The following is a 20,659-nucleotide window of genomic DNA, read 5'->3' on the forward strand; positions in this document are numbered from 1 at the left end:
CTCCCTAACTTCAAGTGCCATGCAGAGCTGGGGAAAGAGTCAAGGTTTTTAACAACATTATGTAAACATTAAATCCAAATGTCTTAATATGCAGGAGAAAAATCTGTGAAAAGCTACAGTTATGAAACTCATGGCTGTTTGGGGATCTGGTAAAAGTTTTACTGCTTAGAGTCTTATTTGCTGTGGTGTTACAGTGAAATATGGATTTTTAGTGAAAAAATAATATCCCACCAAAGTTTATGTTTTGCAAAGCTGAGGTACGTTTGGCAAACTGTAATTAAGCTTTATATGCATTAGTCTCTCTTCTGCTTCAGCAGACTCACACAAAACGCCCTGCAGTTACAAAGGTTGATATTTCAGCAAAATACTCCAACTCAGAAGAAAGGAAAATAACCAAAGAGGAAGTGAAAATACTAAATGCTATGAAAAATGTAAAGGAAGAGATGGACATCTGAATTTCTCCACTCCACAGGATATTATGTTGCTTCACTCAGGATGAACATAATGTTGTTTATATCAGCAACATTGTCTCAAAACCTTATGAAAGACTATATGCCTCCTTACATCTGTTACGAGATGCAAAGCTCTCTATTGCAAATGTGGGAGAAAAGGAAATGCATTCTCCATCATCCAGTCATTCCCGCTTGACCTCATAAGGTCCCATGGGTGGAGAAAATTTGTCTTGCAGAACTTAATTTAAAATTGAGGATTTCAGATTAGTTTGGAACTGAACATCTCTGGATGGACAGTAAGCCAAACTGCAAAAGCAGTCTGTAAAAAGCACATTTGTGATTCAAGAACCATCCAGAAGCTGTTGCCAAAGATTGCTCACAATATTCCATTCAATTTAATAATGCATATTGTTCATTAGTGTACTATTGCTTAAAGATGATAAAGGCAACAGGAATGTTGCACAATGACTGCTATTTTCCTGCTGTTTATTAATTAAAATATTTTTGTGTTGGAAAAGCTTTAGTTGTTATTATCTCTGTTGTACAGTGAAGGTCAAACTCAATTCTTACAACACAAGGTGACCAGTTATCAGCCAACATTTATACACGAGAAGTATTTTGATAAGTAAACTCCAAATGGGATTGCACATAATAATGTTGTTTATATCAGCTACATCATTATGTTGCTGATATAATAATATCAGCAACATAATAATGTCCCATTTATACACGGGAAGTATTTTGATAAGTAAACTCCAAATGGGATTGCACATAATTACATGGTTCCATAAAGTTGGAGCTGCTTTCATTAAGTTGGAAGAGCAGCTGTGTTTCATATAGATAGTTGTTGGTTCAATTCCAGCTTCTTTACATATCAGTCTAACCTTTTGTAAGTCACCTAACCCCTAACTGATAACTAATCCACACATTAGTGTAAGAATGTCTGAGCATGAGTGAATGTAGTTTTAGTGGAAAAGAGTTTTGAGGTCATAGAAAGAGTAGAAAGCACTAAAAAACTTCAGATTAATTAAATTTGAGTGTTCAATCCAGAAACTCTGGGTAAAAACTGGGATCCTTGGTGGCATGTAAATTTTGCTTAGATTTTTTTTCCATACTCATAACAAAAACTTCATATATATGACCTAGATGTTAATGAAAGCCCATGCTGTGTAAAAACATTTGCTTAAGGCTGCTGGAGTTCTGATAAGTTACCTTATCAGAACTCTGATAAGGTAACTAAAAAGCTAAATATTTTCACACATGTTTTGCATGAACACATAGCAGTTGCTAATTATTGAAAGCAAAATCTTTAGTTGTAGTTACTTTGAGTAGCTGGAAAATGGATGCAGCTGCAACATAAGGTTAAGCTGTGTCAAACTAATGCCTCTGTGCATGGTGGTCCAAAATCTCAATCATTCACATTTCTATTAAGAAAGTGCTAAATGTTTTCTAATTTATTTGTGTTTACCCAAAGCAATTTTTTTCCCTATAGTGAGTGGGACCAGCTTTCTCCATTTCTGGAGTGTAACATCCCTGCGAGGAAAAAACATGTTTGTGTACTAAATGTTTTCTGCATAAATTGTGCTTACCCAAAGCAACTTTTTTGCTTTGGGTATAATGAATGGGGCCAGCTTTTTCCATTTCTGGAGTGTAACATCCGTGCGAGGGAAAGGCATGTTTGTGTATGTGTTTGTGTGCATGCTGTCCTTACTTCCTGCTTTTTTTTTTAGCCAGTAGCAAAATGTTGAAATGTGCCAATCTGAAACATGACAGTTTCTCAATGAAAAGAGAAAAAAGGAGAACATGTCGGTGTGCTATTAAGATTCCCTCCTTTTTATGTTTGTACTCATATGTCCTCTGCTTGCAATGCAGAGATGATGTCTGCTGCTTTGGGACTTAGAAGAATGTCACCTCAAAGGATTGCTCTTGCAGCCCTTGTGCTCCTCATGCTAGCATTGCAGGGATCGACAACATTAACAGATGGTATTGTGTAACCTATGTTGTTCTGTATGTTACTTATTTTTATGTCTGGTTTTGGTGATGCTTCTTGTGCATTTTTTATAGATAATTATTGGTGCTGCTTTGCTTATGGAATGCATGCCTGAAATTATATTTAATAGCTTCAGATTTCCGGTTTTGCTATATTTGCATTATTTTATCATGTAACATTTTGACAAATAAGTTTATAAGGTTGTAGTTGTGGCAGATTTAATTTAATTTAATTAAAAAACAATACTTTTATAAAATAATTTTCCAATAAAGTGAGAAGTGGTATTTATATTTAAGTCACAGACATGCAAACAGAAAGAAAAGAGACATTAACAAATGCTCAATCACACTTTGTATTTCAATCTTGCACATGCATGGCTTTAAATTTTACAGTGATGCTATGCTTTAAAGTTAAAAAAAACTTTAAAGCATAAAACCAGTTTTATTTTAAATATTTTTCCTTGCAGATTCCCCATTTATTCTGATGAACAAGGCCACTGGGTTTTGTTTGGTCAAAAGAAGTTCTCGCTGCACAGAAATTCGCTGGACAACCAGAAATCGGCTTTTTGTGGTTTCAACCAAGAAATGTCTGGGTGCTCAGGGCAGAAGTGTGGGGAGTGAGGTGAGCCAGTACGACTGCGACGAAAACAGTGCCCTGCAGAAGTGGGATTGCCAAAACGGAACCCTGCTTGCTCTGAAAGATCAGCCGTACTACATTGAAGTCAGAGCAGATGAATCAATTGCTCTGTCCAAAACTGTTGGGCCGAACAACCACCTGACCATCGCAGGGACATCTAGTGGTGCCTGTACAAGAACACACAGAGGTACAAATCATTTGTATGTGTTTCTTTTTCTCCATTTCCTCAAAGTGGAAAATTTGTTGTGAAAAATATTGAAAAGGCATGAAAATAATTTTTATTCCCTTGGAAAAACTGGGTGACTTAACATGAAGAACCTTTCATTTCCCCTGTAGAATATTACACAATTGGAGGGAATGCGTTTGGCAAAATCTGCATGTTTCCCTTCATGTACAAGGACCGATGGTATGGAGACTGCACCACGTTTGACTCCAAAACGAAGCGCAGCTGGTGTGCAACTGAAACCAAATATCAGCATGAACAGTTTGGATACTGCCCATCTTCTTGTAAGTTTGTGTGTTCAAGCTATTGTTAAGCAATGCTGGAAATGTCTTTATATGGAAAACAATATCTTGTCAACAAAATATGACAGCTCTGACCAATTCAGTCTTATTGAAATTACATTTAAATGAGAGAATTACATCCTAAGCATTTTATCATAATATACAGAGGCCTGGTAATGACCATTTTATGTGGTTTTGGTAAACATCTTAAACATGCAGGACACGTGCTGTCAAGTACTGAAATTGCATCTTATCGTTCTAAGACAACACTTAAAAGAAATAGCATGTCTGATATATATTTGAACACAAAACAAAGATATTAAAACAGCTTTTATTTATATATATATACCTGTACAGCCACAGAACACTGGAGCAGGAACTTTGTTACGGGAGCTTATTACCAGGTGAACATGCGGTCAGCTCTGACCTGGGCTCAGGCGGACACCAGTTGCAAACAGCAGGCTGCGTTTCTGGTTAGCATTGTCGATCCTGTTGAGAAGGCCTTCCTCACAGGTAGGTGCAGTCTGTTGATATTGTAAATAGTTTTACACATGGCTTTAGTTTTGTAACCCATCTGGTCTCTGAAGCACTTTTTTATATTACAGAGAAGTGTTTGTATATATTGTGGTGATATATACAAACACTTCTTTTGTATTGTAGTTTCATCCATCATTGTCTTGCAATCCTGGCCTCGATGGTCGATGACCTGCGACTTCTGGGTTGGTCCCTGGGCCAACACACGTACATTAAGTGGCTGAATTACTTCCTTGGGTTGCAGTGAAGTGGTCCTGCTAATGAGCTCATTATTTGTCTCAGCTGTTTTGAAGCAGAGAAATATTAAAGGACATTGGTCCTTGAGGCCTGGGCCTGAAGACCTCTGGTCTATATCCTCTTGTCCTAGAAAATTATTGTTTAATATTATTTCAACTCCAAAATTAAATGTTAGTTAACAATAAAATACTATGCATAGAAAATATTGTGGTGGTGCAGTATTAAGCAATAAAAAAGAGGAACTAAGTATTCACTTTTCTTTCCTTTTCTGTTTTTCTTTTTTTTTTACCCTTTCTGCCATAAAAAAAATCATTATGCAACTCTCAGGACTAACAGGAGCAGGAAGAAACAAGCTTTGGATTGGATTGAGTTTGGGCACAGAACATGGCTGGGAGTGGACCGACGGAAAGCCCTTCCGCTACATAAAGTGGGATGCTGGTAAGTTTTCTGATCATTGATCATCTCAGAAGTAGTTTCCCTGATCAATATGAAATGACTGAGGAGTTGGTGAAAATTTCAGCTGTAACCATTATTTAAAGGGAATGTTTTACATAAAAACTAAAATTCTTAAATTCAGCCTGTTTTAAGAAATTCCAAGTTTTTGATGCATAAAAATCTAGTAAGTTGTAGCTTGAAACAAAAACGGCATAGCTTGAATCGAAAAAACCGAGATATTTGAAATTTTACCGATTTCATAGTTTTTTCAAGTGATGTTTAGATGAACTTATCTGATCAGTAGTTGCAGGAAGTTATGTTGTGAAAACAACTTCTGAGAAACATAAAGTATTTGAGATTTAGCTGAAACTTACTGCAAACCTAACAATAATATTTCACTAAACTTTTTCTAAAATTTAAGAAAATCTTTGTTAACGCATTAACACTAAGGTGTTAATATTATTTATAACAATTAATCTCATTAAAAAAGCTGATGCCATTTCAGGTTGAATGTTTAATGCCCCTTCTTCAGTTGTATTATTTCAAATCACATAAAGATTACATTAAAGTGACATTATTTGTCACTGCAGGCTGTATTAAACCGCCTGCTCAGCTGTTATTCTTCAACTTGTCTCACATTCTCCAAGAGATGAGTAACATTTTAGCCTTTTGTGACAGACTATCACTTGAACAATTGTCTTGGAGTCGGTGCTCTTCCAGGACCCATTGTTTGATTGAAAACCGATCAGGCTGATCAGTCAAAAAGGGAGATTGATACAGAAAACACCCTCTTGCTTCAATGTTGAGTCTTGTAGCACAAGTTGTTTATATAAAAACATCAGCTAATGCAGTAATGTTCTCTTGTGAAAGTGAAGATCTGTAATAACGGCTAGAAAATGCAAAAACAAAAGCTAAATGGAATGAAATGGCGACTGTTTCCATTTTCTTGGAGGATGGATTGCTGTAAATCAGGTGACTCAGTGCAAAAACATAATATTAAACATGTGTTTTCAACAGTTCATATAATCAATTAAGCTAGATTGCATGCATACCTAGGGGTGAATTGGATGAGAATTTACCTTTCTAATTAAATTTCTGTGAAATTCTGTTTGTACTTTAAAAAACATAACTACTAATTTTGGACTTGCTACATGTTGCGGTCGTATATGTGATGGTACTTTTTTCTGATAATTTCCTTAGTAAAGTGTAAATTTGACATAAACTACCATATTGTTTCAGGGCATCCACTTCCTAATCCCGGACACAACTGTGCACTTCTTGACACCAATGGGCAGTTCTCCTGGCAAAGTTCCACTTGCACAAAGAAACTTGGCTACATCTGCTACAAAGGCGGAACCCTGCCAGCTCCGCCACGATGTACTGAAAATTACTTCACACTGAAACATTTTACATTTGTATTTTCTCTGCATTATTACTTTAAAGAACTTTGTCATTCAATCTTTGCATGTTTGTTCTTTTCATCAGTTGAAGAAGGATTTTGCTCAAATCACTGGATCCCTTACAATGGACACTGTTTTTACCTTCAGCGCACAGCAAAGTCATGGTCCAATGCTCTGACAGAGTGTCGCAAAGAGGGAAGTGAACTCGTTAGCATTCGCAACATTGAGGACCAAAGCTTCGTCATCTCTCAGCTTGGATATGGTACAAGACATTCTTATACTTATTGTGTGATGGTCTTTTGTTTCAGCGCCATCGGAAAACAGTTAAAAAAGGCCTTTTACAAGCCAGCAAGATGTATTTGTCCTACATAAAAAAATTGTATATCAGACACTGCAGAAGGAGAAGACATTTTATTATCAATATGTGGTAGTGACTTCTTCTTAAAAGAACAAGAGAGGCAACATCAACCTCTTTGCTATCCAGAAAATACTTTAAATTAGATTTTTAAAATGATTTTCTGCATTATAATGATTAAACAGCATTTTCTGTATGTATTTTCATTTTGAGTGGCACAAACTTTTATAGCCAAGATTATAAGATACATAATGGCAAACAATAAGTCCATCTGCTTTAGTAAAAATAAAAATAAATTAATTAAAATAAATTCTCACAGATTTTGCAAATGGTGCCTTCTGCTAAGGTTTAAAACACCTGTGAATCTACCAACCTGTGACTTAAATTACATGTAAGGACTTAATTTTGCCCATGAAGCCATGCTGCTTCCTTCATTTAAAGTCTAGTTTCAAACAGTCCAGTCAATGAAGAGAACATACACACTCTGACATCATTATTTCCATGTACACATATCTTTGTTAATATTTTAAAATAATTCACTTTTAATGTCTATAGGACCCACTGATGAGCTCTGGATAGGATTGAATGACAGAACCACTGAAGGATTGTTTGACTGGAGTGACCACTCGACCGTCACCTTCACCAGCTGGGAAGCTAACGAACCCACAGCGTCCACTGATGAAGAAGATTGCGTTCTCATTAAAGGAGAGGTATGGAGCATCTGCATTTGTTCTTTACACATGTGCATATATTAACTCAATTACTATTATTATTCATTATCACTAAGACTCACTATTGTCGCATATTCACGTATTTCAGATAATATTTGAATAATTGTTTTGTTTTATTTGTCTACGTTTTTGCAAATCTTAGAAAGAAGAGATCAGAATGCATATCAATATAAAATGAATTTCTAACTACGGACGTGACAAAAAAATTTTCTTTTACCTTTTAAAATATCAAGGTTATAAATTGGCGACCAAGTTGCCAATTCAAATAATGTTTTTCTGACTGGAGTAGACCACTTTTTGGTATCTATATGTACTTAGTTTCTGGATATATGTATATTTTTTATTACTATACAATTGTTGTGATGAATAGTTAAGTTGTTCAAATAAAATTGCATTTATTGATCAGATCTTACATAAACATGAACAAAAGATAGTATTTTCAGAATATTAAATTTGCGCCTCTTACTTTGCCTCTGATCCCACTTTAGACTGTTTGAAACGGGATCAGAGAACAGAAGCAACAAAACTAACAGCTAAATATGAGCACTGCTGTTAGTTTTGTCTACTAGGTTATACGTTCACAATTTTCATGATATATATTTTTTTTATTAAATGTGCAAAAGCTTTGCCTTGCTAACTGCACCAAAAAGTTGTGATGATTGATTACAACTTTTGGTTGTGATCAATTATCGTGCTTTTTTGTAGTATTACCAAACACACAAAAAAATATATGTTATGTTGATGTAAATGGTTTTACCACCATCCACCTTTCAAAACACTTCACTTCACTTTTTGCAGAATGGAAATTGGGCGGACAGTTCCTGCGATGAAAAGCACGGATATATTTGTATGAAGCAAAGTGCCACTGAAAGAACTGGAGTTGAAGTCGAGTTACATTTGGATGTCGGCTGCAAAATTGTCAGTGAATTATGAATCATATGTTTTCAATAACTATCATTTTACATGTAAAAAATACATTCCAAGATTACAAGGTTTGGTATAAATGTTTGATTCTAATCAATGACCAAAATCGTTTTAGGGCTGGAAAAGACATGGCTCTTTTTGTTACTTTGTGGGCACTGAGACCAAAACCTTTGAAGAAGCAAAAGAAGAATGCAAGAGCTCAGCTTCCTACTTAGCTGATATCTCGACTGGGTAAAAATTCTCCTAGTGTTTAATTACTAACCTCTAGATATTTCTGAGACAGACTGTAGGTATTAAAATTTACCCAACAATATTTAACAATTTGACTTGCAGCAGTGGTTCAGAAGCATTTTAACTAGGCAGCAACCTTCACTCCTGATAGATGAAGCATAAATGCACTATAAACACAGATTTATTAACTTTTATAAATACCTACAGGGTGGATAATGCCTTCCTTGTGAGTCTGGTAGGACTGAGACCGGAGAAACACTTCTGGATTGGTCTCTCCAATCAGAATAACCTGGAGGTCTTTACCTGGACCAATACAGAGTTTGTGAGATTTACTCACTGGAATGGTGGAATGCCAGGTATGAATCTCTGTCAAATATCATTGCTCGACTTAAGGCATACAAAGCAGAAAACAAAACAAACAGACAAAAATAAAAATGAAAAAATATCACTCTTATTTCATGAATCATTTAGGTAACCTACAAGGTTGTGTTGCTATGGCGAGTGGGGTTTCGGCTGGACTCTGGGACATATTGCCCTGCACCAACAAGGAGAAATACATCTGCAAATACATGGCAGACGGGGTAGTTTCAACTGTACCGCCCCAAACACAAACTCCTCCCAAGTGTCCAGACGGTTGGAATCGAGTGGGAACAAGAAATGTTTGCGCCAAGGTAAATAAAAGAAGCTTAATTAAAGCAATTAACACAAAAGGATTCCATTCTCTTAAAATTAATTTGTGATTATTATTATTATTATATTAACTTTTAATTTGTGAATATGCTGATTTTCCACACTTTGGTTTAGGTAACTCTTTCTTGTTGTTTTTAAGTTTTTCACAGGACCGCGTTCAGAGGAGAAGACCTGGTTTGAAGCCAGAGATTACTGCAGGGCTATAGGAGGAGACCTGTTAAGCATCCACAGCTCTTCTGAACTAATGGTTGCAAGGTAATTACTGATTACTTCAAATGATCAATTGTCCTTTATTCCCCAGACACGGCCACTTTTCAGATTCTCTTCTAACCATCCAGGGGGCATTCTTTAATTGATGAAAATGTCAGAGTTTTCATCATTTTTCAGAGAACCAATATCTAATTTGCTTGGTGTGGTGGTTGGAGCTAGACAGTCTTACTTTCATGTGATGTCCTCCCTTTCCTGAGCTACTACCTAGTGAGTGGTTCTTCTCCGTTCATAAGCAAAACATACCGTGGCGCTGTGCTACAGGTATTGTTTATCTATTAAAATGACTGAGGAGGATGAAGGCTGAAACTCATGACAGGAGCTTACACACATTAATTTAATAGGCTTCTTTGTGAGACTCCTTTTATTTATTTTTATTGTTAAATTGTGTATATCATACTTTGTGTATGTTTTCCTCGAGACTGACTTAAATAGTGTGCTATTATTACACAATTAAGTGTTTTAAGTTGTAGAGTAATTATCAGGAATGCAAGATATGGAAATTTGGCCGATGCTGTTACAATGCAATCTTTATATTTTCCTACACTTTCAACGCTGCCTACTTTCCTTCTCTGCTCCAGTTAAATGTGCCACAATCCTGGGCTTGATCATTATTTCATATCTGAACAATCACAAGCAAGATGGACATAAACAGTGGTTGTCATTATTATTATATTGGTGCAGTTCTGCTTATTGTACAGATTTGTGATTCCAAATGCGGTGGACTTTGAGTTCTCCTTACAACCTTAGACTGTTTTCTATGTGATTAAATCTGTAATGTATTATGCTAATTATATTAAGTAATTAATTAAATGTGTTTTTGTGTCTAAATGTATGTTGGACTTAAAGTTTCACATGGTTAGGTATTACATCAACTTAGTATTTTTTTTTATAGTTATCTCCTGGCTGCAAACTTCTGGTCTTAAAAAGACTAGTTGTTAAAAATAACTACAGTCTTATGCAGTAACTATTTTGGAACCTTTAACCCCTCCTTTATATATTAATAAAGTGAAAACACAGCTTTATGTCATATGACCCTCTTTGATTTTTTTTTCTTTTTTTTTGACTTTATATATATATATATATATTATTTTTTTTATAGATTTTTTTTGTTTAATCAATTGTGACGCAAATTAATTCAAGTACTTGTGGTTTCTAAATGTGTGCATACCTGAAATTGTGAGTCTTTCAAGTTTTAAAATGAGACATAGAAATGGATCTCCTTAAATAGCACAATACACAAGTAGCACTGCATTTATCCACAGCTATAAACTGTTTAACACATGCATTTCAGGAAATCCTTATGAATATAGCTATACATTCAAAGAAAACAGCTGTCCTGTTAAGTACCCTATGCTAAAAGCAATTATTTTAGAGGGGTTGTGCTGTTTCCACCTTAAAAACAGGTCAGCAGTGAAACAAAAGGTAAAATTCATTGCCCCTTTCAGCTTTTTCCACTCAGCAGCTTATTTTCACAATAGTGACATCTGGAAACATCTCATTCCTAAAGGAGTTCATAATAGTCAGATCTGTGAATGATTTTAAAAAATAAGAATAATAAGCATGTTTTGTACAGCCACAGAAATCCTTATTTAATAGATACCCTTTAACAGGAATACATTGTATGCATAAAGAAATTTTTGAATAGAAAATATACATTTTTGTGATAAATGTTACTGTGTCCTTCATAAACCAGTTGGGCTTATAGCAGACAAACCATGAACCAGTTCAAAGTTGTGGTATCTTTCACAATTGTCTTGGGTATTATAAGTTTTACCTCATGTTTCAGGGGGAGGATATATCCATATAATATGCTGGTACTGAGTAATTCACCTTTTTGTAACCTCTAACAACAAGTTTAATCTCTCTGACTTGTGTAAATATGTTTCCACAACAGAGGTGGCAAAGCTTGGATTGGACTTCACTTTGAAAATCCAAATGGTTATGTATGGACTGATGGAAGTGCGGTTAGTAGTTTTTAGTTTTTGTTTCTTAAAACCAAATATCAATCTGATTTAGCTAACATTTCTAAAATAAAATGAACAAAACACTTTTTACTATGTCTTTTTCTTATAGTTGAACTTCCAGCACTGGCAGGAAGGAGAACCAAACAACTTCAACAATGATGAAACCTGTACTGAGTTTGTGTTGTATAATTGGGACGAGCATGGCTCCTGGAACGACCTGAACTGTGAAAGCTACAACGACTGGTTGTGTCAGATTCGAGCAGGTAGAGAAAAAACATAAAGAAAAAAATTATACCTTTTCCTAAAAACATATTTTGAAGTATGTGTTTTTAGTTCAATTTGTTTATATTACAGATTTAGATAGAGAAAAAAATCCAGACTTGGATCCAGTTTCACTCAATGGCTGATGTCACAATTTACAATGTGACGTCAAATGCAAAAAATTAAGAAAATAACATATTTCCCTAAAATGACTTGCATAACATCTAAACTTGCTTTGTGCTTTTACAGGAGCGACTCTAAAACCACCTCCTAACAACACAGCACCAGGTAAGACTACATTGACATTGTCCTTAAAATTACAACACTGAATCCTTTAAGTATACTAAATGAACATCTAACTCAACATAATAACTCTGGGCTGTGACAAAAGAATGTAGATTAATAATTTTTTTCTGTCATAGAAAACTAACAAGTACTTTCAATTTTAATTATGACTGGAAGAGGAAAATTAGTATTCAACCACATACTGAATATACTTGGTGCTGATGTTTCACTCACAAAAAAAATCCTTAGAAATTTGTCATCATAAAACAAAAAGCTCTTCAATATTCATTGCCAATAAGCATTGTTACAAAGAAAACACCAACCAAAATGTCTTCACTTTTTAAATGCCATATTAGTAACGTGAATAAAATGAATGTCACATCCATTCAAAATCTTTACAGAATTTAACACCACATCAGACGGTTGGCTTGTATGGAAAGGGAAACAATATTTCCTGAACAGAATATCTAAATCTATGGAAGAGGCTCGTGACTTCTGCAAAAGGAGACATGGTGACTTGGTAGTAATCAACAATAAAGAAGAAAATATTTTCTTATGGAAACAGGTGGGTAGTCATCTTACCTCACGGCACACTTATATAGCATACAGTAAAAGCAAAGCATTTACTTTGCTTTTTCCTACAGATTTCAAGAGGCTATGGGTCATGGTATATCGGCTTATCAGTGGATCTTGATGGGTCATTTTGGTGAGAATTACCAATACATACTAGCTACATATATCACTTAAATAAAAATTGTGCAATTTTATTTTCTAATTTTTTTGAGGTTCCTTTCTGTTTTTATTTTAATGTGACAGAACCTAATTGATTCAGTTAACCTGATGGTGTAGCCATGGGGGAAATGCATGAATAATGGACATATTTTGGGAATATTCTAAAGTCAGAAATGTCAGTCTTTGATGCAAATTCCAATTCAGAAACATTTAAATCACTGTTTGCATTGAATAAACTATTTCTGTTCTATTTATCTAAGGACGCCAGAATGGTTAGGTTCACAACTTAACAATGTTCCAGGTCCAAGTTTGAGTTCCTCCAGACTTTGCTCCTTTTTATGATCAGTGATCAGGGACAGTTATCAATATAAGCCAAAACCTATTTAATTCTGACCATTCTGTTCCATAACCATTACAATATTTACGATATTATAGCACAGAAAGCTCTGTTCACATAAGTATACATTGCTCAAATGGACTGTCTGTGGTACCAGGTGGTTGGATGATACTCCAGTGTCTTATCAAAGATGGGATGAAAATCAGCCGAGTTCCAATGCCTTTGATGAGAACTGTGTCGCCATGGGTTACCATATGGGTAAGTAAGGATATCACAAATGTGCATATTTAAAAAGGTATCAAACACTGAAACGTCTGAAAATATTAACATAGTGCTTCAAAATGAAGATGCTATTGGGTGAATCTCCGATTTCTATGCAGGATATTGGCGGACTTCTAACTGCGGAAGAGAAGCTCAGTCCATCTGTGAAAGATCAAACTCACCACCTGTCAACACCACTGCAGCCCCAACAGTATCTCTCAAAGGTGGATGTCCACAAACATGGAAAAAATTTGGTTCAAAGGTAAAAGAATAAAAAAATCTAAATTAGATCAGTAGACAGTGAAATCAATCATTTTCATTCATGCAAACGTTCATACGCAAAGGATGGTGAATTACTGGAACGACAACTTTTGGCTCCAGTAGGTGAAATGTGTCCGTGGGCACAACCATGCAGATGGAGCAGGAATCATGTCCATAATGATTTTTATGGACAGTTTGGTCCAATTGGCTCTTTCATTTTGAAGGAGTCCCGGGGCAGTTCAACCCAGATCCCTGGCTTTTATTAGGAATATAATGTGTAACATCAAGTTTTGTTTTCTTTACATATCTCAAATGTTTTTGTTGCCAACAGTGTTACAAAATAGTAGGTGACCGCAAGGTGACTTGGGAAGATGCAAGAACTCAGTGTGCCAATTATGAGGCCAAATTAGTTTCCATTCCTACACGACAAGTTCAAGGTTTGCTCTCATATTAAATGTTAATGTTCATATTTTTTAAAAAAAAACCTGCTATATTCAGTTTGAAAAAAAAAAGAAAACTAAAATTTCATCTTTGAATTTACAGCATTCTTAATCACCAAAATGCTTACTGCAACTAATACGGATCTATGGATTGGATTAAACAGCATAAGGCAAGATGGATTTTTCTGGAGTGATGGCAAAACCAGGCAATACACCAACTGGGGTTATTCTGTAAGTATATTCTCAGTTATACTACTGTGTTATGCTCATCAACAGGGTTAATATGAATTTTTAACACTGTTATAAATGAATTAGTTGTATTAAAATAATATGCAATATGCGTTGTTTAAAAAACAAGCATATTTTTGTCAACTTTTGCTTTACTGCACTGCAATGTGAAAAGAATATGATTCAAAAGCAAATGTTTCCATGCAGCAAATTGTATTTTTTTCTGACCTCATGTGGCTAAGAAATTACATTGACTGATAAGGACTAATTTTTTCGTCTTCTATTCACTCTGATCTGTAAGATATTTAATATGAAGTTAGGAATAACAAAAGTAAATCAGTCTTATCAATAGCATCTGCCTTTGCCCTTTAGAAAAATCAGAGACGTCCTGGATCATTTTATCAAAGATGGAATGAGGTAATAAATAAAAATAAATCTTAAAGAAATGTTTTCCACTTTTGCTTATTATGGGTTTGAAGGTAACAATAAGTTTTAACAATACTTTTTCATTACTCATAATCAGGAGGAGTGTGTGCTGATGTCCAGCTCTGCACCTTTCGGGATTGGTAAATGGTTGATAAAGTCGTGCAATGACACAAACGGATTTATTTGTCATAAAAATCTCAGTGAGTTCAAGCTTTTGCTGGTTTGGAAACATTTTGAGGCTTATAACCTTCTGCAGCTTTTCACTGAAAATAAAATTGCTTTTGCTTTGCTCCCATCAGGTCCAACTATCTCAGATAACTCGGATCCAATCAGTCCTACCACTTATGAGAGTCTGGGAAATGACAGCATAAAGGCTGTGACTCAAAATCTGACATGGGCTGAAGCCAAGAAAGTTTGTGAAAATGACCAGGCCAACCTGGCTAGCCTACGAACCGAGTGGACAAATGCCTATGTTGAGTTACTGGCTTTGACTGTCAAAGCCCCTCTGTGGATTGGACTTAACAAAGATGAGGTAAAAAGCTGCAGAAAATCTGAAACCCATTCAAAGGTTGTTTCAAAGTTTAATAATTTGGTTTTAATGTATATTTTTGTTTGCTCATTCAGTTTTGGGGTTTTCTAACATGCTTAAAAGAAATCCTTTTCTTAATAAGAAATTTGTCCTTGCTTTCAGACTCAAGGTTATTTTAGGTTCGTTGATGGCTGGCACTTGAGCTCCACCAACTGGGCCGAATTTGAACCAAGCAGGAATAAACCGTGTGTGTATGTCGATGTGGATGGAAAATGGCGGACCGCTTTCTGCAACCAGACTATGAACAGTGTCTGCATGATGTCAACAGGTGTGACTATTATGGCAGGATTTAGAACAAAATTCAATCAGCCACTCAACTCATCAAAATCCAAATGTGCCACATTATTGGGTTGCTTTTGTTTGCTCAGCATAAATTTATATGCACTTATGATTAATGCAGATTGAAGGTATAATATCAAGTTTTAATTAATCTGTTTTTATTCAGCTGACTATATTGTACTATAATTGGACTGTATGTAATTATACATTTTGCATTTCAACAATTTAGGCTGGATTCAGTAAAATGTGGAGATGCCTTTCGCTGCTTGGTACTGAATAATTTATTTGAAATATATTAAAAAGAAAATATTTGAAATGTCTCTAAAGTAAAATAAAAGACCTAGTGAAGTTCAATGTTGGATGAACATTTTCATAAATATTGTCTGAGAAAAGGCATTATTGTATCTTTAAATAACAATATATGTTCTTTATTTCTACAATTGTTCTCTCAGTATATTTATAAAGAAATTTACCAAGACTTTCAGGTTGTACAGTTGTGTATCTTATAACAAAATAATAAAATGGAAAGAATTAAAGAATCTCCCTAAAGCACATGTATTAACAAAGATTTGCCTTAGCAAAAAAGTGTTGCTATCTCCCAGGTTGTAGAAAGCAGCTAACAAACAAACACGGACAGCTGCATGTGAAAGCAGGATAATTTAAATTAGTTTTTTATGTTCATCACAATCAATAATTTCTTTTCTAGATGTTCCACCCACAGAGTCTGCTGTATTTCCTGGACGCTGCCCTGAAGATACCAATGTGGAGTTCCAGGATAGTTACACCTGGTTGCCATATCAAGCCAACTGTTATCTGTTTGTCACAGATGAAATTGAATGGGCAGATGCAGCTAGCAGTTGTGTAAGACATGGTAAGAACAGTTTCCTTAAAACTATGTGGTCAGCTAATATGAATAAAAAAATATCCAGTAGGTGCTGAGATGTTGTTACAACCAAATAAATTTTGATGTTAAGGTGGTGTCCTGACAAGTATTGAAAATCCCTCGGAGCAAGCATTTCTCCAAAGCAACATAGAAGTATTTCAAGACAGCCACACCTCTTTTTGGATTGGTCTGTTCAAGACACACAAAGGTAAGACATTTTTAGCCTATTCATTTTCATGTAAAGTGTTTTATTAAATTGTATTCGCAAATCACTAAGAATGTACAACTTATTGCAACAACTATAAGCCTCTTGGGTTTTCACCTGAGCCAACTGAAACATAAAATATTATAATCACTTCCTTAATTTTAAAAGTGTCAGCATTTTCTTTTTTTTTTTTGTCACTAGGGTCATGGGCATGGCTTGATAAAACTCTCCTTGACTATATCAACTGGGGTGAAGATGAACCTGATTCTGATTTTGGAGCCATAAAAACTAAAGATGGGACTTGGAGTTCAGGGCGCAGATGGCACGACAAATCATATATCTGTAAAACACCCAAAGGTAAGCTGCTTTATGATAGAAATCATACAATCTGGACACTTTAGAAATCCCATAACGAAGCCAAGTTTAAAACTCTTTCATGACTGATTGTTAGATTTGTTTGAAAAAAAATAAAATAAAATAAGCAGAAACAATGAATATGTAAACAATAAAATATCACACAGTGCAAAAAAATTGAAACCTTTTGAAGAATTTTAAAAATTCAGCTTTTCTTTACAAATCCAACACAAGAAAGAAAAAATACACTTCTCTGCTTTGGTGTTTGGCCTTTTGTTTTTCAAATGTTAAGCACAGCGATGGAGGGTTAATGATTCGGTTTAATTCTGCTGCCACACAACCTTGACCAATTAACTTTACTGAGTCAATTAAATTCTCTTGTTACAAAAGTATTCTGTAGTAAAATATACTACAGAAAACTGTAGTACTACAGAATATAATACTACAGAATACTTTATGTATGACCAAAGTCATACATAAAATAATGGCAGTAATTGCTGCAAAGCTGAATAAAGAAGTTACCAAACCATAAAGTGGGATTAGTTTCATACACGCAGTTCTTCCACTTTGACTAGATCTTTGGTTGATACATAATGCCAGTGGAGTCTATTTATTGCTGTGTACACTTGAAAATAAACTTCATTATTATAGGAGCTGATTTTTGTTGCAGTGTATCTTGATGTATGAACCCAAAACTTCAAAAAGGTTGCATATATTATTTAGTCTTTTGATTCTATCAGGAACATTCATTGATAAACTCTGTAAATTCCAGTGAAGCCGTTCAAAATTACACACCTTACAAAATATAGACCACAGCTGAACTTAAGAAAAGACAGTAATTATTTCACACTTTTTTTTTCTGAACAGTTATGATGACAGATACAGATCCAAAACAGGGTAAGTTAAACCTCTTAATGATTTGTGCAGTTTTTGATTACTTGCATTTTCTGCCAATATTACAGTCAAATTTCACTGAGTAAAACTTATCCCTGTCTGCTTGTTGCATGTGCAGAGCCTCAAGGAGGAGACGATCCACGCAGTCGTGCCCACACAAGTTTGGTGGTCGTGATGCTTATCGCCATCATCTCGACAATGACCGTTGTCGCTTTCTTGCTCTACAAGAGATCTCCTCGTCCCTTCCCCACCTTTGACAATCCATTGTACTTCAATGGCGAAAAATCTCAGCCTGATGTGGTCGACACCAATACATTGATCGAGAATGCTGAAGTATCCGATATCTCCCCAGAAAATCCAGAGCCCATTTTAATTTTGTGATTTAGGAGTTTTGCAGAAGTTGAAGTTGTGCAAACTAGTCTGAGATTATTTTTTCTGTAAACACAACTATGCTTCAGTATTTTGCTTTTATTGCAAACAATAAATATTGAGTAATTTAACAATAACTGTATTTGTTCTTTCTCTACCCATGACAGAATGTATATATAATTGCTACATGTTAAGCTCTTTTTCTACATGCTGTTTATTGCTTTTACTGTTTGAATGTAAAAATGTTAAAAAAAGACATTGAACTGTTCATGATAATATACTGTTCATTTTTTAAAATTACATTTCCATATTTGTTTAAACAATGTCAGCACTGTAATTATTGGTTTCTTTAAATTAATTCTGCATAATGATAATGAAAGGAGGGAGAATGTTTCTTCCCACTGAAATCATGTTAGAGGAAGTCACAAAAATTTTCCCTTGGCATGTTTTTATATGGCAGTTCTTAATTTAGCACGACACATTTTCATCAGAAAAGACGACATTTACTGTCAAATTCTGTCGAAGGAAATCAAATTTGGACTGAATTTAGTGCTTGTACGTTAAAAATGTAAAATGCATATCTTTAAAATACGATAAGTGTATTTGTAATAAATGGATCCATAATATATGTTTCATGGACTGTACTCCAAGGTAGCACAGTGGTGCTTAGTGCCAATATAAAGCAATAACTGTCTGTATAAGAACTACTACAGGCGAATGATACAAAACATCGAAAGATTTTTAACTTTTGGTTAAAAGATAACACTGAATATTTGCTCCCCTGGATGTTTACAGTGAGTTTATTCCTCCGCTCAAAATAAATGTTCTTGAAAGTGTAACGCAGTTTTACCTTTCTATTTAATTTTCCAAAATGTATGTTCAATGGCAGACAGTCGTCTCACTGTACAAATAATCAGAATAGACCAATCACATGGAAGCAATTCAAGGCATTAACAGAAAAGATTTGCTGAAGTTAAGTTCGAATATCAGAAAGGGGAAGTAGTAGACAGTAAGATAAGTAGGAAATAAAGTGGCCTGTAATTCACAATGTTAGTTTGTGGATTAGGTTTAAAAGCGACGTCTGAACTGTTTGGTCTTGTCTCAACACAAACACAAGCGCTAACGAAGTATAATCTGAACAACAGACTTCAACTTAAGTCAGAATTACTTATATCCAGGGCAAATTTAGGTTTTCTTGTATGGAGGGTTGAAACTGACATCATTAAAAATTTTAAATAAATAGCAGAGTAAATCAATCAATAAGCTTAACATGTACCCTTTAATTGAAAAATAGAGAGCTTTGCCTCTTGTTTTATAATTCAATTTACCTTCACAGCAATTTTTTTCAATTTAAATATAAATTTTCCTCTTTTTTATTTTCTTTTTACTTTTTTCATTTTACTCATGTGCAATTATTTCTCTTCTATTTTTTTAGATTTAGCTTTATAATATATTCCTACTAGTTTTTATTTCCATGAATTCATTTTACAATTTTACTTATTAGTTAACAGCACAATTAATGAAGAGCTCTGCCACTCTTAAACTTTGCCATGGCTTTGAGAAAATAATGGCCATTAATACATTGTAATGGGCAATGCACACATTTACTTAAATAGAAGATTGTTGAAAAAGTTTCTAAATAAAACATTGGTAGAAAGTCCAATGTGACTAAAAGCTTATTTTCAAATATCATGTCTGTAGAACACTATTCCAGTAAAATATACAGATTTTCTCTTCAATAAAAGTTCGACTTTTGAACGATTAACAGTGTCAGGGGGGAGTTTAAACTGAACTTAATGAAATGTTTTCCAGAGAAGTAAGAAAATAAAATCACAGTCAGCGTTATAAAGACTTCCCTTTTTGCAACTATTTCCCAATAGTTTCCAGATAATTTCTCAAGCTGACTTCTACTACATTGGTCTAAATCTTTGTAAACCACAAAATAGATAACATCCATAACTGTCTACGGTTCATTTTGTATGATACATAATGTATTGGAGACAGTTGTAAATCTAAAACATATAGCTTTCAAAGACTTGAAAATCATTTAACTTAAAGTCAGTGCAGTTGTTTAAATGCTTGCTCTTTGAATTTTTAGTGATTTTCTATTAAGTTGTTATACAAGTTAATGAGAAGCACTTGATGTTAATTACAAATGACAGTTGAACAGTTGGTTTTCTGATTATCCATAGTCTTTCCCAAAAATGTCTTTTGCAACCACAGGAACGCACATTTACATTTACATTTTCCATTTACGCACATATTTTCTTGTCTATTGGGATGCAAAGAAAAGGTCATAGGCAGAACATGGTGCAGAGGGTATCTTTCTTCAAATGAATTGCTCATTCAAATTTCAGGAACTATGTGGTAATTACTTGTTTGTCAGAAGTAAACAAACCAGACATGATGCTGACTAAATAGAAAGAATAAAAAAAAAAAAGATGTGGTGACGTGGCTTGTCGTGATGCGTCTCCGGATAAAAGCCCCCATCTCTACATCTTG

General features: G+C 34.7%; 1 protein-coding gene across 1 annotated transcript; it reads left to right on the plus strand.

Annotated features, from left to right (window-relative positions):
- The first annotated feature begins 2,302 nt into the window (after window positions 1–2,302).
- LOC129377936 (macrophage mannose receptor 1-like) lies at window positions 2,303–18,996 on the plus strand. The gene is made up of 31 exons (XM_055058154.1): window positions 2,303–2,435; window positions 2,909–3,265; window positions 3,415–3,585; window positions 3,940–4,095; window positions 4,681–4,791; window positions 6,028–6,165; window positions 6,274–6,450; window positions 7,099–7,253; window positions 8,073–8,192; window positions 8,314–8,429; window positions 8,637–8,785; window positions 8,901–9,100; window positions 9,259–9,374; window positions 11,284–11,353; window positions 11,463–11,616; window positions 11,864–11,902; window positions 12,301–12,464; window positions 12,544–12,605; window positions 13,126–13,226; window positions 13,349–13,491; window positions 13,822–13,927; window positions 14,034–14,161; window positions 14,531–14,575; window positions 14,682–14,784; window positions 14,884–15,116; window positions 15,276–15,441; window positions 16,159–16,323; window positions 16,427–16,543; window positions 16,742–16,897; window positions 17,762–17,791; window positions 17,907–18,996. The coding sequence occupies exons 1-31, from the start codon at window positions 2,303–2,305 to the stop codon at window positions 18,167–18,169; spliced, it is 4,344 nt and encodes a 1,447-aa protein (XP_054914129.1). The 3' UTR covers window positions 18,170–18,996.
- Window positions 18,997–20,659: the final 1,663 nt, after the last annotated feature.

This window comes from Poeciliopsis prolifica, unplaced genomic scaffold, assembly GCF_027474105.1.
Source record: "Poeciliopsis prolifica strain line A6 unplaced genomic scaffold, Auburn_PproV2 SCAFFOLD050, whole genome shotgun sequence".
Lineage (NCBI taxonomy): Eukaryota > Metazoa > Chordata > Actinopteri > Cyprinodontiformes > Poeciliidae > Poeciliopsis > Poeciliopsis prolifica.

Excerpts from the sequence above, each read along its gene's own strand:
- LOC129377936 (XM_055058154.1), top strand. The coding sequence starts at position 2,303 with ATGTCCTCTGCTTGCAATGCAGAGATGATGTCTGCTGCTTTGGGACTT. Across the intron at positions 8,786-8,900 it reads CTGGAATGGTGGAATGCCAG|GTAACCTACAAGGTTGTGTT; the intron begins GTATGAATCTCT and ends TGAATCATTTAG. Across the intron at positions 16,898-17,761 it reads TATCTGTAAAACACCCAAAG|TTATGATGACAGATACAGAT; the intron begins GTAAGCTGCTTT and ends TTTTCTGAACAG.